Consider the following 18098-nt stretch of genomic DNA (forward strand, 5'->3'; position numbering starts at 1 on the left):
GATTACCATAGCTTAACATGACTGGGAGTGGAAAGGATGAGAGGGTCCACAAGCCACTTCAGAATAGTGTTGCCACCTATCCATTTTTTTCTAGACTATCTGGAAATCAAACTGATTGTCCGGTGGTCCGGAAAACCCTGTACAAACTCCAGTATTCTGTTCAAAAAAAGAAACAGACTATCGAGTTTGTTAAATTGGCGGATTTACTGTGTTTTTTTTTTTTTTTTTTTACAAAATGCTTAGTAAATCCGCAGAAAAAAGGCATCATGATTAGAAAAAGAGGGCATTCTCCTCATGTGATGGGATGATTACATTACGGAATGGGTGGAAAGTGGGTAGAGAATGGGTGGGGTTATGGGAGGTGTGAGGGTATGTGGCCTAAGTCCAGTTTTCTCCACATTAAAAGGTGGCAACCCTACTGCAGAACAATACTAGCAATGCCCGTCTTACCCCTGGACAAGGAATCTAGTTTACAGTGCTTTGTAAAAATGTGCACAGAGAACAAAGTTGCTGCTTCTAGAATACTTTTAGAAACTAACCCTTTGCGAAAAGCCACAGATGAAGCCAAGGCCCTGACAGAGTAAAACCTTAACAATGCATGGAAATGTTTTGTTGCATTGGGTAAAACACAATGCAATAGCATGAGATAATCAATTTGAACTAGTCTTTTTTTAACATAGACCTTTTTTCTCATCTTCACAAGAAATGAATAACTGACCAGAAGTTCTGAAAGATTTTGATCTGTCAGGATAGTACACAAGTTGTCTGTGGGTATCCAGGTTACAGAGTATCTTTTTTTCCCCCTAATTTTTTAGGTTCTAGGAAGAAGCCAAGAAGATGGATAAGAAGGGCTTAAGTTAAACTTGGATACTGCTTGAGGTACAAACTAATGATCAGTTCTTAAAGAAACCCTAAGTTTGACCCACCACGAAAGCTTGCAACTCAGACACTCTTCTTGCAGGGTTCAGTGCAATTAGTAAGACTGAGCTCTATGTCAAGAACCTCAAATTAACCTGATGGGCCGATTCAATTCAAATGGGACAACAGTTTTTCTAACACAAAATTACGAGCCCAAGGAGAAGCCACATGTTTTTCTAGAAGGTGGTGCATGGGACACAACTTTCAAAAACATTTTCACATATGACTGTATTGAAAGAGTAGGATCCATGTACACACATGCTAAAATGGCTGACAAACTCTGATGGAGATGTAAGACAGGATATAGGATAATAACTCTGGCTTTGATTCTCTCTGGAACAGCGTCGTCTATACACTTATACAAGTGATTGTATGGAGCTTTAGTGTAAGCTCTGGTGTAGTTAACACTTCCAAGCTGTTGGTGGGGTTTGGAATGCATTTATACCTTCCCCTGGGAGAGTTCAAGCTTGCTTTGGTGAATTTATTTTTGTCTGATTTTGCCCTTTTAGAGTTCTGGTGTTATTGCCAGTTTGAAGGCGACTGATTTGTGGTCAGATTTGCCATTAGAAGAGGCAGATTAGTTAGGGTATGGCTGAACATGATCATGTTAAGAGACACAAAGAGATTACACTGAATAGGATGGACAAAAGGGAAAGAGGTGGCAGGGCATCAGACTGTTGGGATCAACTTGTCTTGAATCTGTGAAAAGTACTTATTCAAAGAAGCAGATACAGATCCCTGAAATGAGGTAATGGAATGAGTGATAGACAGGGAATCCACAACGACATTCAAGATGGCATGGAACGCAGAAAGGGGAGAGGAAGACCAGGACAGATGGGAGTTAAAATGCTTAATGCACTTCCATCAGATTTACTGTCTGCTTCTGTCATCACTCAAATGTCATGTAGTGTGAAATGCAATGCGTATCGTATCAAACTGATATGAACAAACTCTAAGTAGCAGTTAACCCAGCAGCATTTTATAGTCATCAGAATGGTAGCGCCAGCTCATCAAAGCCACCACTGCCTTTGCAATGACTCACTGCATGGCTTCTGATTTTTTTTTTTTTTTTTTTTTCTGTTTACCTCAGTCATCAGCCAATGTTTCTGTTTTTGTCCAATATCCAGATGCTGTGTTTCATCCAAAATTTCCTCCAGGCTGAGTGGATATGTATCTCCACGCTGATGTCGTGTCTGAAGGGAAAGGAAAAGAAGCATGGTTGACGTAAAATACTAACACTGTACATATCACGAATATTTCATCACAACACTATACTTTCTTTATTTGCACTAATTGTTCATAAGCTGTAACTGAAGCTTGAAGAAATTCTCAAGACAGTATCCATGATGCTGCAGTCAAACTCATTCACTTTTAGAAAAAGAAGTTATGTACCTACCATAACGTTTCATGTTAGTTGTCTTCATCTCGCCTTCTTTCTTGCTTGTTGGGATCTGAGCCGATACTCGGCTCAGGTTCGGCCATCTTCTATAGCTCAAGAGCTGTTTACTGGCTCGAGGCTACCCCTTATTCCATGATGCCTAGCGCTAGCTACCCAGATCTTGTTCGTAATAGCTAACCCCAGACATAGCAAGAATAACCTGACCAACTAACAGGTTGGGCATACTTGTTATACACTCCAGTCATTAGAGGAAACAAACCAGAAAATACTCAGTCAGTAAAGCCTAAACTCCTCTCGGTCCAACAGGACAGGGGGATGGAGGGGGGGGGACGCAAGAAAGAAGGCGAGATGAAGACAACTAACATGGAACATTATGGTAGGTACATAACTTCTTTATGTTAAGTTGTCTATCTTGCCTTCGTTTCTTGCTTGTTGGGACAGCGTCCCTAGCACCTACGATCCTGGGTGGCTTATTAAACAGACTCTTCAGAACAGTGGAACCAAAGTTAGCTCTATTCCTGGAGACCATGTCTAACTTGTAATGAGAAATAAAGGTATGAGGATTTGCCCATGTGGCAGCGGCACAAATACAGTCCATGGGCAACCTAGACTGGAAGGCTACAGAAGTGGCCAAATCCGTGGTGGAATGACCTTTCGGTTTGGTAGACAATTCTTTGTTTCTTAGTTGATAGATGAAGGTAATAATGTGAGACAACCACCTGGACAGGGTCACTTTGGAAACTGGAAGACCCTGTTTACCCCTAGCATAGGAAAGGAAAAGTTGGTCCGACTTTCTTATATCCTTCGTTCTATGCAGGTAAAAACGCAGTTGTCTATGAACATCCAAAAGGTGTAACTTGTATTCTGCCTTGTTGGTGTAGTTAGGGAAAAACACTGGAAGGTCTATAGATTGGTTTAGATTATTTTGAACAGACTTTAGGAAGGAAGGAGGGATTAGTTCTCAGAGCAACCCTATCCTAGTGAAAAACTAAGTACGGAGAACGAACGCTTAGTGCTTAAAGTTCCGAGACACGTCTGGCTGAGGTAATAGCTACTAGAAAGAGAGTTTTCCAAGATAGAAACTTAAGGGAGCAGGATGCTGCCGGTTCAAAAGGGGGCATAATCGAGGAGGTTAGTACCAAATTAAGGTCCCAAGGAGGATGGGGATCTCTCACTGGGGGCCTAAGGAGAGTAGTCCCTCTGAGAAAGGCTTTACACAGCTTATGACACATGATATTTAGATTAGAAAAACCAACATGATAGTTAGAGATGGCCGCTAGTTGAAACCTGATTGTGGCAGAAGCGGACCCAGAGTGAAAAAGCTCAGTTAGGAACTCCAAGATCTTGTGAACTGGGGCTGAAAAGGGATCTATGTTCCTAGCCTCTGCCCAATAAGAGAAACATTTCCATTTGCTAGCATACATCTTTCTAGTAGCTGATTTGTGAGGGGAGACAATTTCACGCACGGCCAGGGAAATGCTGGGAAGCCTGGCTAGGGTTGGAATTGGATCAACCAAGCTGTGAGCTGGAGTGTTTGGAGGGATCGATGCAGCTCTCCTGATTGATGAATCAGCAGGTCTAGAATAGGATCCAGGGTCCAGGGCTGCTCGAGGAGGTAACAGTGCAGGAACAGAAACCAAATCAGTCGAGGCCAGTAAGGAACAATGAGGATCATTTTGCAACCCAACGATATCACTTTTTGTATGAGTTTGGGTATAAGAGGGAAAGGCATAAAGAAGTCCCCGAGGCCAATCGTGGAATAGAGCATCTCTGGGAGGGTGACCGGGAAGCGGTAAAAGGGAGAAATAGTTGCTGCATTTGGTGTTGAAGGGGGTTGCAAATAGATCACAGCAAGGCTGTCCCCATTTGCGGAAGATCAGATCCGCAACTATCTGATTCAAAGACCACTCGTGAGGCATGAGAAGAGCTCTGCTGAGCCTGTCCGCTATGACATTGGACATCCGATGTGCGTCACAATCAGAAATCGTTGGGAGGAAATCGCCCACTGCCAAAGTCTGAGTGCTTCTCGACATAGGGGGTAGGACCTGGTTCCGCCCTGCTTGTTGATGTACCACACTACTGACATGTTGTCCGTTTGAATTGCAATGGTTCCAGGGGGGAGGGAGTCCCGAAGTGCTTGCAACGCTAGTAGCATGGCTCTCATCTCCAAGACATTTATGTGCAAATGGTACTCGTGAGGCTGCCAAGTGCCTTGGACTGTCTTGCCCTGATAATGCCCCCCCACCCTATCAGGGAGGCATCCGTGGTCACTGTGGCAACCGGAAGGGATGGATGAATGGTCTTGCCCTGAGACACTAGTGGGGAGACCATCCACCAGGAAAGGTGTCTTTTGCAAGTTTCTGTAATCATGATCATGTGAGACATGGGGAGCTGTTGAAAGGACCACTGTGTGAAGAGAAGACACTGAAGGATTTCTCATGTGAAAACGGGCCAGAGGTATCAGAAGAATTGCCGCCGCCATGGAACCCAGAGTTTGAAGGACCAACCTGACTTGTACCCTTTTGCATTGCATGAGGATATGAACTTGCTGCCGAATCGTGGCCACCCTGTCCGACGGTAGCCTTGCGGACATACTTTTTGTATCTAGATCTGCTCCTATATAGGTAATAGATTGACAGGGCAACAAGGCAGATTTTTTTAAATTTATAGTAATGCCTAACTGGGCACAAATTGCGATTGTATAGTCCCTGGCTTGAAGGAGTTGATGCCTGGTAGTAGCAGTAAGGAGCCAGTCGTCTAGATAAGGAAACTCCTGGAATCATTGATGCCTCAGGTGAGCCGTGACCAGTGCCATACATTTGGTGAACACCCTGGGGGCTGTGGTGAGACCAAAGGGCAGAGCTCTGAACTGATAACGACCGTCTCCCAGCCAGAAGCGAAGGAATCTCCTGGAGCGCCTGTCCATCTTGATGTGATAGTACGCATCCTGGTGATCTATTGGCACATCCAATTGTCTTGACCCAAAAAGGGTAGAATGGACTGTAGCGTGACCATCCGAAACCTCGTTCTTTGAACAGACTTGTTTAGTCTGCTGAGATCCAAAATTGGTCTCCAGTCCCCTGTCTTTTTTGGTACCAAAAAGAACCTTGAGTAAGTTCCGGATCCGAGTTGGTCTGCCAGGACTTCCTGGATGACTCTCTTTTTCTAGCAGTCTTGAAATTTCTATGACTGCTTGGGCCCTCAGATTGGGTGGAACATCGGGGGGGGGGGGGTTTGATTGATGGTAGGGGAGATTGGAAGAAGGGAATTACATAGCCTCTGGATATGATTGAGTGTACCCATTTGTCTCGCGTAATGTCTTGCCAGGCTTTTGGGTACAGTGAAAGTCTTCCCCCGACTTCCTCCAGAGGCGAGCAGCCAGGCAACCCTTCTGGGATGCTGGAAGGGCTTGTCAGAGAAAGATTCTCTGCTGCCCTGGTTCTGCGGACCCCTCCTGCCTTGAGGGTGGCATCTGTTGTTGTTGTTGTTTCCTCCTCTGCCCATGGAGGAAAAATCACTACATATATCAGGCGAGGCTCCCTGAGATTTCCGAAACCACATTTTTCCACTCTTCTGACCTTTGGGATATGGTCTGGAAGAAGTGGAAAAACGGACTCCCATGGCAGAGAGCGGCTTGCCTTCCTGTTCACACCTAGTGAGAGTGTCCTTCACCTGTGGTCCAAAGAGAAATGAACCGTCAAAGGGGGTGTTGTGAATGATGCTCTAAAGGGCTCCGCAAAATTACACAGCCGCATCCATGCGTGTCTCCTAATGGCCACGCCTGTACCCACGGCTCTACTCACACCATCGGCTGCCTAGAAAATGAGCCTCATGGAGGAGTTAACTACCGAATTAAAGGTCGTCAGCTGAGAAGCCACTTTAGCTTGAACCCCTTCAGCTGATGGATCCTGGAGGGTATCTACAAGCTCTTTCAGGAGATCCCTCTGAAGCCTGGCAAAATGGCATAAGTAATTCAATGATCTCATGGAAAAGGTCGCTGAAGCAAACATACGCTTCTCGTATCTATCCATGGTCCTAGACTCCTTGTTAGGAGGATGGACAGAGGAAGAAGTTTCCGCCATTTAGTGGCCGCTGCTACTACCATGGCATCCAGAGGAACAGCCTTGGTAAGGAACTGTTTATCAGGGGGTGCAGTGATAAACTTGCCGGGCCTCCTCAGGGTTGGTTCCACTGTATCCGGGGCTGACCAAGCCCTTCGAGCCACTACTGACATTAGCGGATCGAAGGGCAGAGACACCCAAGGAGGTGGAAGGGCGGGAAACAAACACATCTAGGAATACGGATTCATCCTCAGTAGGGGCTAGGGCAGTCCAGTTCCCCCTCTGCCTAAGTATTTCTAGGATGTCCAAAAAGGAAACCTATTCAGAGGGGGATCTCGGGGACCCTTCCAATTTATCTAAATCCGTATCCGAAGTGACAGACTCAGGGGGGTCAATGTGCTTCCTCTTGCACTTCCTCTTCCAAGGGGCCTCCTCTGAATGATCAGGGGAGGCCTCAGAAGAAGAGGAAACACCCAGTGGGGTGCTCTGGAGCGTTGGTTCCCAACGCTTGAGGTCTGGAGGAGGGACAGAGGTTGACGCAGCCACTACAGGGGACAGAGCCAGTGGGGTTGAATGTGGTGCTGATTCAGGGGCCAGTACACTCCTCATGGCATCGAAGGCATCCCTGCCACGATGCAAAGAAGGCTCCGGTTCTGAGGAAACCAGAATCCTCCTCTGCACCGAGGGGGACGGCTCCGAGGCCAATGTAGGAGCCGAGCTCACCTGCGCAGAAGCTCCAAGAGGGAGAACGGGGTCGGACAAGGGTCTGATGCCACTCGCCGACAAGGGAGTCTCAGCGCCCAGATCCCTCGACAGAAGGCACCATTGAGGGAATCGGAGCCGATGACGGAACCGAAGGGGAAATCGTTATCGGTGCCAACGGTTCCACGATTTGAACCCCAACAAACTCCGGCTCTGAGCTCAGTGGAGTCGGAGGAGAAACATCGATGGAAGCAGATGGAGCAGACACCTGTTGAGGAGGGGCTGGATAACATTTTGGCCAGTGTCTGCGACTTCAACAACCTACTGACCACTTTCTCCACGTCGTGATCCGAGAGTCTAGAGGACCGAGAGGAGTGGGAGGATCTGTGACTGCGGTCACTCTGCAACAGGAGAGACCGAGGAGCCGAATGTATAGACTCTAGAGAAGGCGACCTCGGTCTCTTGTGGGTCCGAGACGGCTCCGAAGATATTGGTGGAGCCGAATGGGAGGCAGCTTCCGCAGGTCCAGCTGGAACCGAAGTAGTAGGTAATGTTTGGGCCAATGACAGCTCCAAGCGGGGAGCCGACGATTTGGCCGGTTTAGGAGATTTCACCGGCTGAGCCTTGGCTGGTGAATCCTGGGGCTTAAGAAGACCCCTCAAGATAAGCTTATTTTTGCGCTCCTGCAGAACCTTTGGGCTGAATGCATGGCATACAGAACAAGAGTCCTGCAGGTGTACTGAGACTAAGCAACAGATGCAAGAAGTGTGCCCATCCGTCAGGGACATTTTCTGACAGCATGAGTTACACTTCTTGAATCCAGACACCTTGGATTCTTTAGACATATCCAGTAGAGACATACTACCTTACACTGAAAGTTTTGGCCAAAGGGCCAAACAGCAAAAAACTACAGACACTAACTTAACTAAAACACAATAAACTACAGTTAAGAAGTTTGTTTTTTTTTAACTAGGAAGCCTCTAACTTAAACGGCTACCTATGAGGTAAAAAGCGAAAGGCTTAAACTAAAAACGCTACCTACAAGAGAGATAAGAAAAGGGGGGGGGACTCTCTAATTTAAACGAGTTCTAAGGGAAACTACAATTACACTAATACTACAACAAACTAACGACTATATTGAAAACTATAAATTATCAAAAAAGGAACCCTAATCTGATAGAAAAGTAGTATAATAAAACTTACATGAGCCTGAGCCAGTAACAACGAACCTCGCAGCTGAAGCGGCAAACGAGATCCGGGTAGCTAGCGCTAGGCATCATGGAATAAGGGGTAGCCTCGAGCCATTAAACAGCTCTCATACAAGATGGCAGAGTCGGAGTAGAGGATCGGCTCCGATCCCAACAAGCAAGAAATGAAGGCGAGATAGACAACTTAACATCTCATTTTATTACTTGGTGCTTTTGATTTTAATAACATAATTCAACTTGGGAAGTTTCACGTATAAACAGAATATAAAGTCAAGACCATTATTATACAGGGTTTATGAAGCAGCTATCTAGTTGGTAATTATGGACATGAGAGTATGATCTAACACACATTTTACTCTCGGTTACAGCCAGTACCATATGCAACTGGCTTAAACCAGCTACTCTTTTCTAAACTCAACTCGTTTCCACCACAGCCTACCTCTGCAGGAAGGTCAACATCGGCAGTCACCAACCTGCTACTCCACAAAAAAAATGCAGTTCAAGCATCGCAACCAAGTACTGCACTAAATACGCGATCTTTGGAAAATTACAGTCATGAGAGATATGTTCACTTTTTTTTTTTCAGTTGGGTTGGTATCGCTAAGGCTTTGTCTTGTTTTCCTGATACCTGATAAAGACTTAGACCAATCTGGAGAAATATGGCTAGAACACGGGAGAGACTTCCACTAAGTTCAGAAGTATGTTTAACATCCAACTGAACCACCACTAGCAGCTAAGATCCTTGGTTAGACTCTCATCTAAAAAAGTGGCATAGTGGAAGTGCAGCAAAGTACAGTTCTGTAAACTGCACTTACCATAAGAGTGGATGTTCAAATTCTTCACTGCTGCAGTAGCCTCTTTGGTGTATGGGTTGCATCCTACCTAAAAAACAGCTAGGTTCACAAAGCTCTGGCTCCCTCCCATACCTTCACTCTAATTGTTGACTGGCTGGCCCAGAGGAGGAATATCAGTCAGAGTGAAGAAATCTTCAGGACTTTTTAGCCCATACAGATAGAGTGTAAGCATCCTGACCCTCTTAAAAGATATAAACACAAAAAAACTACATCCCAATAACTTACTACATAGAGAAGTGGGGGGGGGGGGGTAGTGGGTGGATAAGACTAGTGCAGCAGTGATGACTTTGAATATCTACTGTTATGGTAAGTGGAATGTACACAACCCAACTATGTTCATTATTCTCACTGCCTGTTGGCTACATGGGTTGATCACCACAGCCTATCCAACCTGTGAGCATGAAGGATAAGGAGAATGATCCTAGCAAAGTCAGTCCTGGACCAGGACAAGGAGTCCAATTTCTAATATTTTATAAAGGTATGTAGAGAGGACCACTTTACTGCCTCTAGAATGCTTTAGAGTCCACCCTCTCCAATTCCCCATTGTAGATACCAAGGCTACAGTGGAGCTTGCCTTGATAATGCCTTGAACTGATTTACTATGGTGGGTAAAAGGCAAAAGCAAAGAACAACCATCTAGAAATAGTCTGTTTTGATGTGTTGTGCCTTCTTTGCCCCATCATAAGAAATAAACAGTTAACTAAGTTCTTTAGAAAAGATGATAAAGTCAAAATAGTACCTGAACTGTATGCAGAACTCTTTCTACCTGGTTCTGGGGATCTGGATAAAATACAGGGAGATTGATGGCTTGATACAAAATAAACTCAGACTACTTTGGGCATAAATGAGACCGTATCTCTATGGAAAACCAGATAGGGTTCACCCACCATGAGAGCTTGCAACTCAGATGCTCTTCTTTCAGATGTCAGAGAGATGAGAGTACAATTTTCCATGTGATGAATCTTAAATCTGCCAGATGAACTGGTTCAAAAGGCCACACAGTTAACTTTTTCACAAAATTTAAGATCCCAGGGAGAAGCAACCAGTTTTCTGAAAGGCCCAAGATATAAAACACCTTTAGAAACTGTTTACCAAAAAAATAAAGAAAGAGGTGGATCAAAGTGCCGACATGCTGAAATGACTTCCAAATGTTACTTGACAGAGGAGTAAAACAGACCACAAAAAAGTAACTCGCATAAATATTTAAGCACCAGTGGTACACAATCCCCAATGGGACCCTGGTTGTTGCCTAGGCACCAACTAAAAAATCTTTTCCACTTGACAATACAAGATTTCCTAGTAGAATATTTTTTTGCCTCTTTCAGTATCTGCTGCAGATCCTCATGAAAGAGGAGGCCTTCCAAGTTAAATCATCCAGGCAGTTAAGTTGTTTTCGACTAGGGTGTAACAAACATCCCCTGTCTTATGAGTGAGTCATGCCTGTGAAGAAGTGTGTGTTAAATGCTCATAACCAGGTCCTTTAAGAAAGGAAAGTACAGTTTTGTACCTACCATAAATGTAGATGTTCGAAGATCCACATTGCTGCAGTCCTTACTTATGGGTAGTCCGCTGTCCTCGGTCGGCCCGAATACCAAAGTATTAGGCTGACGTCGGTCATGGGCGCCTAGATCTGACATCAGAGCGTCAGGGTATAAAGGCGCATGATCGACGTCATATCCTCAGTCTTTTCTTGCCCCAGATGTCAGAAGGCCAAACCAGAAAGGCCACAGCCAAAAACAGAATACCTCCCAAAAACATGCCCAACAACAACCATCACCTAAAGCATAGCACCAAGTCAAACTACAGTGGGGAAGGAGGGAGGGTAAATTGGACTGCAGCAATGTGGATCTTCGAACATCTACATTTATGGATGTACAAAACTGTACTATGTTCTTCATCTCACATTGCTGCAGTCCTTACTTATGGGTAGAATCCCAAAGCAACGGGAAAGGGAGGATGGTAAAAATCATAAAGCATTAGGGGCCGCTAAAATGCCCTGTAAAATTGCAGTGGCAAATCCAGCCCTTGACTTAGAATAAAGAGGAAGGTGGTAATGTTTAGAAAAGGTATGCACTGAACTCCAAGAAGCTGCCTCCAAAATGTCTTTTGTAGCTACCCCCCTTAGAAAGGCCGTAGAAGTAGCAGTAGCCCTAGTGGAATGAGGCCTGATTCCAGCAGGAATCTCCTTACCATGATGGGAATAACAGAAAGAAATACAAAACCCAATCCATTTAGAAATAGTTTATTTTGAAACAGGTTTACCCTGTGAACCCAAAGCAAAAGAAACAAACAATTGCTGAGACTGTCTGAACTCCTTGGTTCTGCTCAAATAAAAACGCAACTGCCTGTGAATATCCAAAGTATGCAAAAGTTTCTCCCCTTTATTTTGGGGGTTTGCATAAAAAGTAGGCAAATGAATAGTTTGATTTAAGGCCACACTAGAAACCACTTTAGGCATAAAGGAAGGATTAGTGCGTAAAGATACCCTATCCTTATGAAAAATCAGGAAAGGCTCCACTGCCATGAGGGCCTGTAATTCAGAAACCCTTCTTGCAGAGGTAATGGCCAACAAAAAGCAGTTTTCCATGACAAATACTTTAACTCGGCAGTAGCTGCAGGCTCAAAAGGTTGTAGAGTAAGTTTTTCCAACACAAAATTGAGATCCCAAGCAGGAGTAGGAGCTCTTGGGGTCTTATATTCTTTGCCCCTCTAAGAAATTGCTTAAACCAAGGATGAGAGAATAAAGGAGGGTCACAATCATAGTGAGCAGAAATGGCTGCAGCATGAACCTTTATTGAGGAGAAAGACAAACCCTTGTCCAATAGCTCAGTAAGATATTGAAGAGCAACACTTAAATCAGGTTTGGAGACATCAAGGTCCTTTCCTTTGCTCCAAATAAAAATCTCCTCCATTTATCCGTAAACTTTCCTGGTACTAGGCCTCCTGGCCTCCAAAATAACATTCAAAACTTGTTGTGGAAGCTGAGACCTTCCAGAGTCTAAAACAGAATATGCCAGGCTGTTAGATGCAGAGACTGAATCTTGACATTGAGGAAGTGACTGTCCTCTTGTGACAAAAGGTGCGGAATCAAAGGCAGAGGCCATGGAGGTTCTCGTACTAAACTCCTCAGTAGTGGGTACCAGTGTTGTCGAGGCCAATCCGGTGCTATCAAAATCATGGTTGGCTTGTCTTGTCTGGCCTTCAAAAGTACCTTGGGAAGAAGAGGCAGAGGTGGAAAGGCATATACATGCAGATTGTTCCAACTGAATGATAGAGCGTCCACCTTCCAAGCTGTGTGATTAAACATTTTTGTGCAAAACTTTGGCAACTGGTAATTTAGTGGAGAAGCGAACAGATCTATGTCTGGAGTTCCCCATAACACTGTCAACTGTTGAAATACATGAGGATCCAATTTCCACTCGTGAGGATCCACTATTTGTCTGCTCAATACATCTGCTAAGGAGTTCTGTGCTCCTGGTAGAAACCTTGCCTGAAGATTGAGGTGTAGATTGAGAGCAGTTTCCCACAGAATCATCGCTTGCCTGCAAAGAGGGTAAGAATGGGTTCCCCTGCTTGTTGATGTACCACATGACAGTAGTGTTGTCTGTTTGAATCAACACCTGCCCTGGGTGAAGTAAATCTTTGAAAGCCATCAATGCAAACTGGACTGCTAACATTTCCTTCAAGTTGATATGCAAATGTTGGAGTTTGACAGGCCACGTGTTTTGCACCCATTTTCCATTGAGGTGTGCTCCCCAAGCCTTGTCCGAGGCATCTGTCGTTAGAATCTGACTCGCCTCTGGCGGGTCACAGAGAGTCCCTTGTTTAGGTGACATTCCTGAGCCCACCACAAAACTCCTTCTGAATGCAAGGTATTATCTGAATGACAGTGTCTAGATCTTGGCAGTGCTGTGTCCACACATTTTGAGATACCATTGAAGCTTCCTCATATGCAATTTGGCATTGGGAAACACCAGAATACAAGATGCCATGAACCCCAAGGCTTGAAGGACTGTCCTTGCAGTCAGCCTGGACCGTAGAGACATTTGCTGGAAATAAAGAGAAAGGCTTCTTTGTTTGTCCGGGGTCAAAAGGCCATCTGGGAAGCTGTATTCAGTCTCACACCCAGAAAGCACATGTCCTGAGAGGGTACTAGACTGGACTTTGTTTCGTTCACAGAATACCCTAGGCATCTTAACACTGCCATCACATACTGTAGATGATGAAGAAGTTCGTCCTTTTCTTGTGCAATAATCAGGCAGTCATCCAAATAAGGATAAATCTGTATTCCTCTTAGTCTGAAAAATGCTATCACTGGAGCCAGAACCTTTGTGAACACTCTGGGCGCAGTAGATAAGCCAAAGGGCAATGCAGAGAACGTAGGTACTTCCTGCAACTGGGCCTGAAAGGAACATGAAGGTAAGCCTCTTTGAGATCCAGAGTAACCATCCAGTGATCTTTTCCCAACAGAGGTAAAAGTTGTTGTAAAGTCAGCATCTTGAACTTTGGAATGTCCAGGTAAGTGTTGAGGATAGATAAATCCAAAATTGGTCTCCACGTGTTCCCTTTCTTTGGAACTAGAAACAGGCGAGAATAAAATCCTAGGCCCACTTCTGACAGAGGAACTGGCTGTATAGCTCCTATTTGAAGAAGTAAAGAAATTTGTCTGTGAGCCTCTATCCTTTGCCGAGGAGGGATGTCTGGCATGCCTTTGAAAAGAGGCATGGTGTGGAAATAGAACTTGTAACCTCGGTTGATAATGTCCAATACCCATTTGTCCTGGGTGACTAAATGCCAATTTTGCTTGAAAAGAGCCAACTTTCCTCCCAAAGGAGCTGTCCGGCAAGAAGAATCTGGCAGCTGAAAATGCAGGTCATTGGGCCTGTTTACGAAAGGACTGGCCCCTGCCCTCACCAGCAGATTGAGCAGGCGAACTCCATTGTCTCGGCCTGAAGGTACTCTGAGCTCTGCCCCTACCAAGCCTAGATCTACCCCTAGACTGGGAATCAGAAGTAGGGTACGTCCACCCCTTAGTAGGCCACTTTCTACTAAACTTTGGAGGTTGTACCTGCAAAAAATCTAACAGTCTGCATAGACTTAGCCTTGTCTTCCATTTTCTTTAAGACTGACTCCACAGGAGGACCAAACAAAACTTCAGACTGTAAAGGGGCATCCAGAATTCTAGACTTAACATGCTCAGACAAATTCTGATCCTTAAGCCAGGCGTGCCTACGAATAACTGAACTAGTGGCAGCCACCCTAGAAGAAGCCTGTAAAGCATCAAAACCACATTACAAAGAGTGCTTACCCACCTGTTCAGAAACATGCACGAAATCCTGCAATTCTTTACACTCTATGCCCTCTGCCAAAGCATCCACTTTAGATCTTAGCTGAGAAAGGAGGAAATTCTGATACTTCAACCTATGAAACTGGCCGTTCAAAGCTCTCATTGCTAAAGTAGAAGAGGTATACACCTTCTTACCCCATCTATCCAAAGCTCTAGCTTCCTTATCCAGAGGAACCGGATTCTTAACAACAGAGGCTCTAACACCCTTAGGCCCCTGACTAATAGTTTCTGGGTCCGCCCTAGGACTGTTATACAGATATTTATGAGCCTCAGGCACCCTGTAATACCTATCCGGTCTGTGGTAAAAACAAGAACTCCCTAAGCCTCTTCCGTGAATCAGAGTAATCCTGTTCCTCCCACTTAAAAATGCTCCCTCATGGAATGCAGAGTTTCAGAAAATGAAAAATCCTCTGGAGGAGAAGCAGAAGGAGTGGAATCCTCTGCATCAGAATCAGAATAAGGAGGGAAATCTTGAATGTCTTCAGCAGAAGACTCTGAATCATCTGAGGCCTGCTCCAAACTTTCCAACTCTGGCTCCATCCTGGGCCTCTTATCAGGAGGGGGAATAGAACCTCTAATTAAAGTAATCAAATCCTCTGCCATTTTAAGCATGTGCTTTTTAGGCACAGACCCTGAAGAACCAGAACTGACACCAGAGGAAGGCAAAACAGACCTGCCCTTAGAAGGAGCCTTAGAAACAGCAGCAGAAGGCCTAACCACCTTAGGCATAGAAGGGAGAATAGTAACCTGAGAGGCCCCTTCAGCCTGACCTGCCTCCTGAGAGGCCACATCTTGTAAAATCAAAGTTTCCCCCTGGGACTCAACAGAAACTTCAGCCGGATCCACTTGTTCAGCTGTAGCTTCTAAAGGTCCAGCGTCCGAAACGGACGAATCATCCTGCCTAGGCTTTAAAGATTTGTCTTTGCGCTTCTTAGTAGAAGCAGGCGTCGGAACATCCGACGGCATATTATAATTATACCTCTTGCCAAAGACTAACCTAGCGCAATCTAACCTCCGTTTTATAGTGCGCTTATTAAACCTAGCACAAAACCGACACCCGACTACGTGCTCCGGTCCCAAACAAGGAATACAAAGCGAGTGGTAATCCCTATGCGGTATCTGTTTCCCACAAGAAATACAATTATTCACTTTTTCTGACATCCGGTAAGTAACTGAGGCAAGAAAAAACAAAAATATTCCCCAACGGGGTACTTAGCCCAACTTGGTATCGGTCTGAAACTCCAGCGAAAAATTTCAGAACGCCGAACGGCACTTGCAACGCTGCTTCTGCATCGGACCATGCGGCAAAAAAGACTGAGGATATGACGTCGATCATGCGCCTTTATACCCTGACGCTCTGATGTCAGATCTAGGCGCCCATGACCGACGTCAGCCTAATACTTTGGTATTCGGGCCGACCAAGGACAGCGGACTACCCATAAGTAAGGACTGCAGCAATGTGAGATGAAGAACATCATCAATGTTGCTTAGGCCAAAAGGGAGTCACCACAAGGATTTTTGGAGAGTCCTTCTAAAGCTGCAGAATTACCCTGGGTATCAGTAAGAAGCATGAAAATGCATAAAGGAACATTTCTGATGACAGGAATAAAAATGCATCTGTTTTCCAGGCTTGCGTGCAAGCCAAATTTGCTCAGTTGTGTTTTGAAAGGAGGTAAACAGATCTATTTTAAGTGTTCCCCACAACTGGAACAAGTACTGGAAAACTGCCTCGTTCAGTTTCCATTCATGAAAGTTGGCCCTAGTCCTGCTCAGCTTGTTTATTTTGCTTTGACAGAATATAAGATGCTTGGACGGTTAAACAAGTGCTGTAGCTCTACTTCCCAAGCCATCACAGCCAGCATGTACGACCTGACCACCCCCCACTTGTTTGCATACATCACTGAAGAAGAGAGACTAAGATGTGAAAATCTCTTCACCACAAATGAACAGTTTTTAAGGTATGAATCACAGCCATAATCTCTTTGAAATTTACATGTTTTGGTCTAAGGAATTCCACAGGTCTTGCACCTTTACCCCCATAGAAACCACTCCCCAAGCAAAATCTGGAGTTAGAGACCATCTTTGGATCCGAGGAGAAAGGGGGGTGGGGTGGGGCTTGGATTTACAGCCATTTGTTATCTCCACCAATGCAGTTCCTGTTTGACAAACCCCAAAACTGGAGTCTGAAAATCCAGAGAATGAAGATGATGGGCATGTGCATTCTTTACAAACTACTGAATTTTTCTAATGTGTAACACAGTGAGGAAAAATCACGAGAAACACAGTAGCCATGAACCCAAGAATCCTGTGATATTCTCTTGCAGAAGTCTGAGACTGACTGGAGGAAGCTTATGTAAGTTTCCAGATAAAATTCGACATTCTCCTGTGTAAAAGCCTTTTGCTGAGAAGTGTCTATATGGCAGCCCAAAAACACAATTTTTTGTGATGGAGTCGAGGAGGATTTTTGTACATTTACCTGGAATCCAAGATTGCTAAGAAATGGTGAAAAGAAGTTATGTACTCACCATAACGTTCCATCTGTGTTGTTCATTTTCATTCTTCCTCACTGATGGGTCTCGGATCTGACTTGGCTGCATTTCCATGACTTTGGATCCTAATCTTGAGCTTCTCCCTCTTTCCACAATGCACTGCAATATCCCTATCTCTTCATATCAATTTTGCTGCCCAATGCCTACAGGTATTTAAAGATAGGTCAGATGAAGACATTATTAATGCCTAAACCAGAAATATTAAAGTTCTTATATCATCCTGTATCCTTCTAGGAAAGACAAGGCCGGGTGGGTGGTTGGGAGGGAAGGTGAGGAAGAATGAAAATGGACAACACAGATAGAACATTATGAGTATGCAACTTCTTTATCTGATAATGTCCTTTTCATTCTTCCTCACTGATGGGTCAGAATTCCCAGCAACTTGACTCTTGGGAGGCCCTGAAAGAAGATTATGTTTAGGATGAGGAAGCAATTCTAAAACTACTTTGGAAATAAGTCAGCAAAAATACGAGCAGTAGTCTATTTTGCCAAGTTAATATCGAAGACTGCTTAACCAAAGAGACTAGAATGAAAGGGAGATGAACATCTGATCAGACTTTCTGTACTGCCTGGTTGCATGAAGTATTAACATAATTGTATATGAACATCAAAGAGGTTTAAGATGCGTTAGCCACGTTTTGTGAACGATAATTGGCAATAGTATGGATGATTAATGTTAGTATCTGCAGTTACTATGGTTATAAAGGGGGATTGGTCCAGATGGACACCCTATCTTTATGTAAAAAATGTAAGGGGGTTTGGAAAACAAGGCCTGAAACACTGAAATTCATTTTGCCAATGTATTTGCTAGCAAGAAGAAAGCTTCCCATGACAGAAATTTCATATCACAATTACTCGCTGATTCAAGGGTTTCAGTGTCAGTCTCTGAAGAATAACCGTGAGACCCAAAGGAGAAGAGGGGTCTTTCATGAGGGAGTAGGTCTAAGCAGCAAGATCCCTTTCAGGAAAGCTTTACATAATCTGGAAGTCGTCAAGGAAAGGATTTCATTTCCAGAGTGAAAAAATCAATACAGTTGCTAACTGAAGTTTAATAGTTGAG

The 18098-nt window shown here is 44.5% G+C and overlaps 1 protein-coding gene across 1 annotated transcript in view; it reads right to left on the bottom strand.

Annotated features, from left to right (window-relative positions):
* The window catches only part of GTF2E2 (general transcription factor IIE subunit 2), a gene marked incomplete at its 5' end in the record, with an annotated part of 1036543 nt that overhangs the window by 475128 nt on the left and 543317 nt on the right, over window positions 1-18098 (bottom strand). The window contains one exon of the mRNA XM_044059142.1: window positions 2004-2111. Within this exon, the coding sequence (XP_043915077.1) occupies window positions 2004-2111 (108 nt within the window). The remainder of the gene's footprint in view (window positions 1-2003; window positions 2112-18098) is intronic.

The sequence above is a fragment of the Protopterus annectens genome, chromosome 17.part0, assembly GCF_019279795.1.
Source record: "Protopterus annectens isolate FY-2018-M chromosome 17.part0, PAN1.0, whole genome shotgun sequence".
NCBI classification, from domain to species: domain Eukaryota; kingdom Metazoa; phylum Chordata; order Ceratodontiformes; family Protopteridae; genus Protopterus; species Protopterus annectens.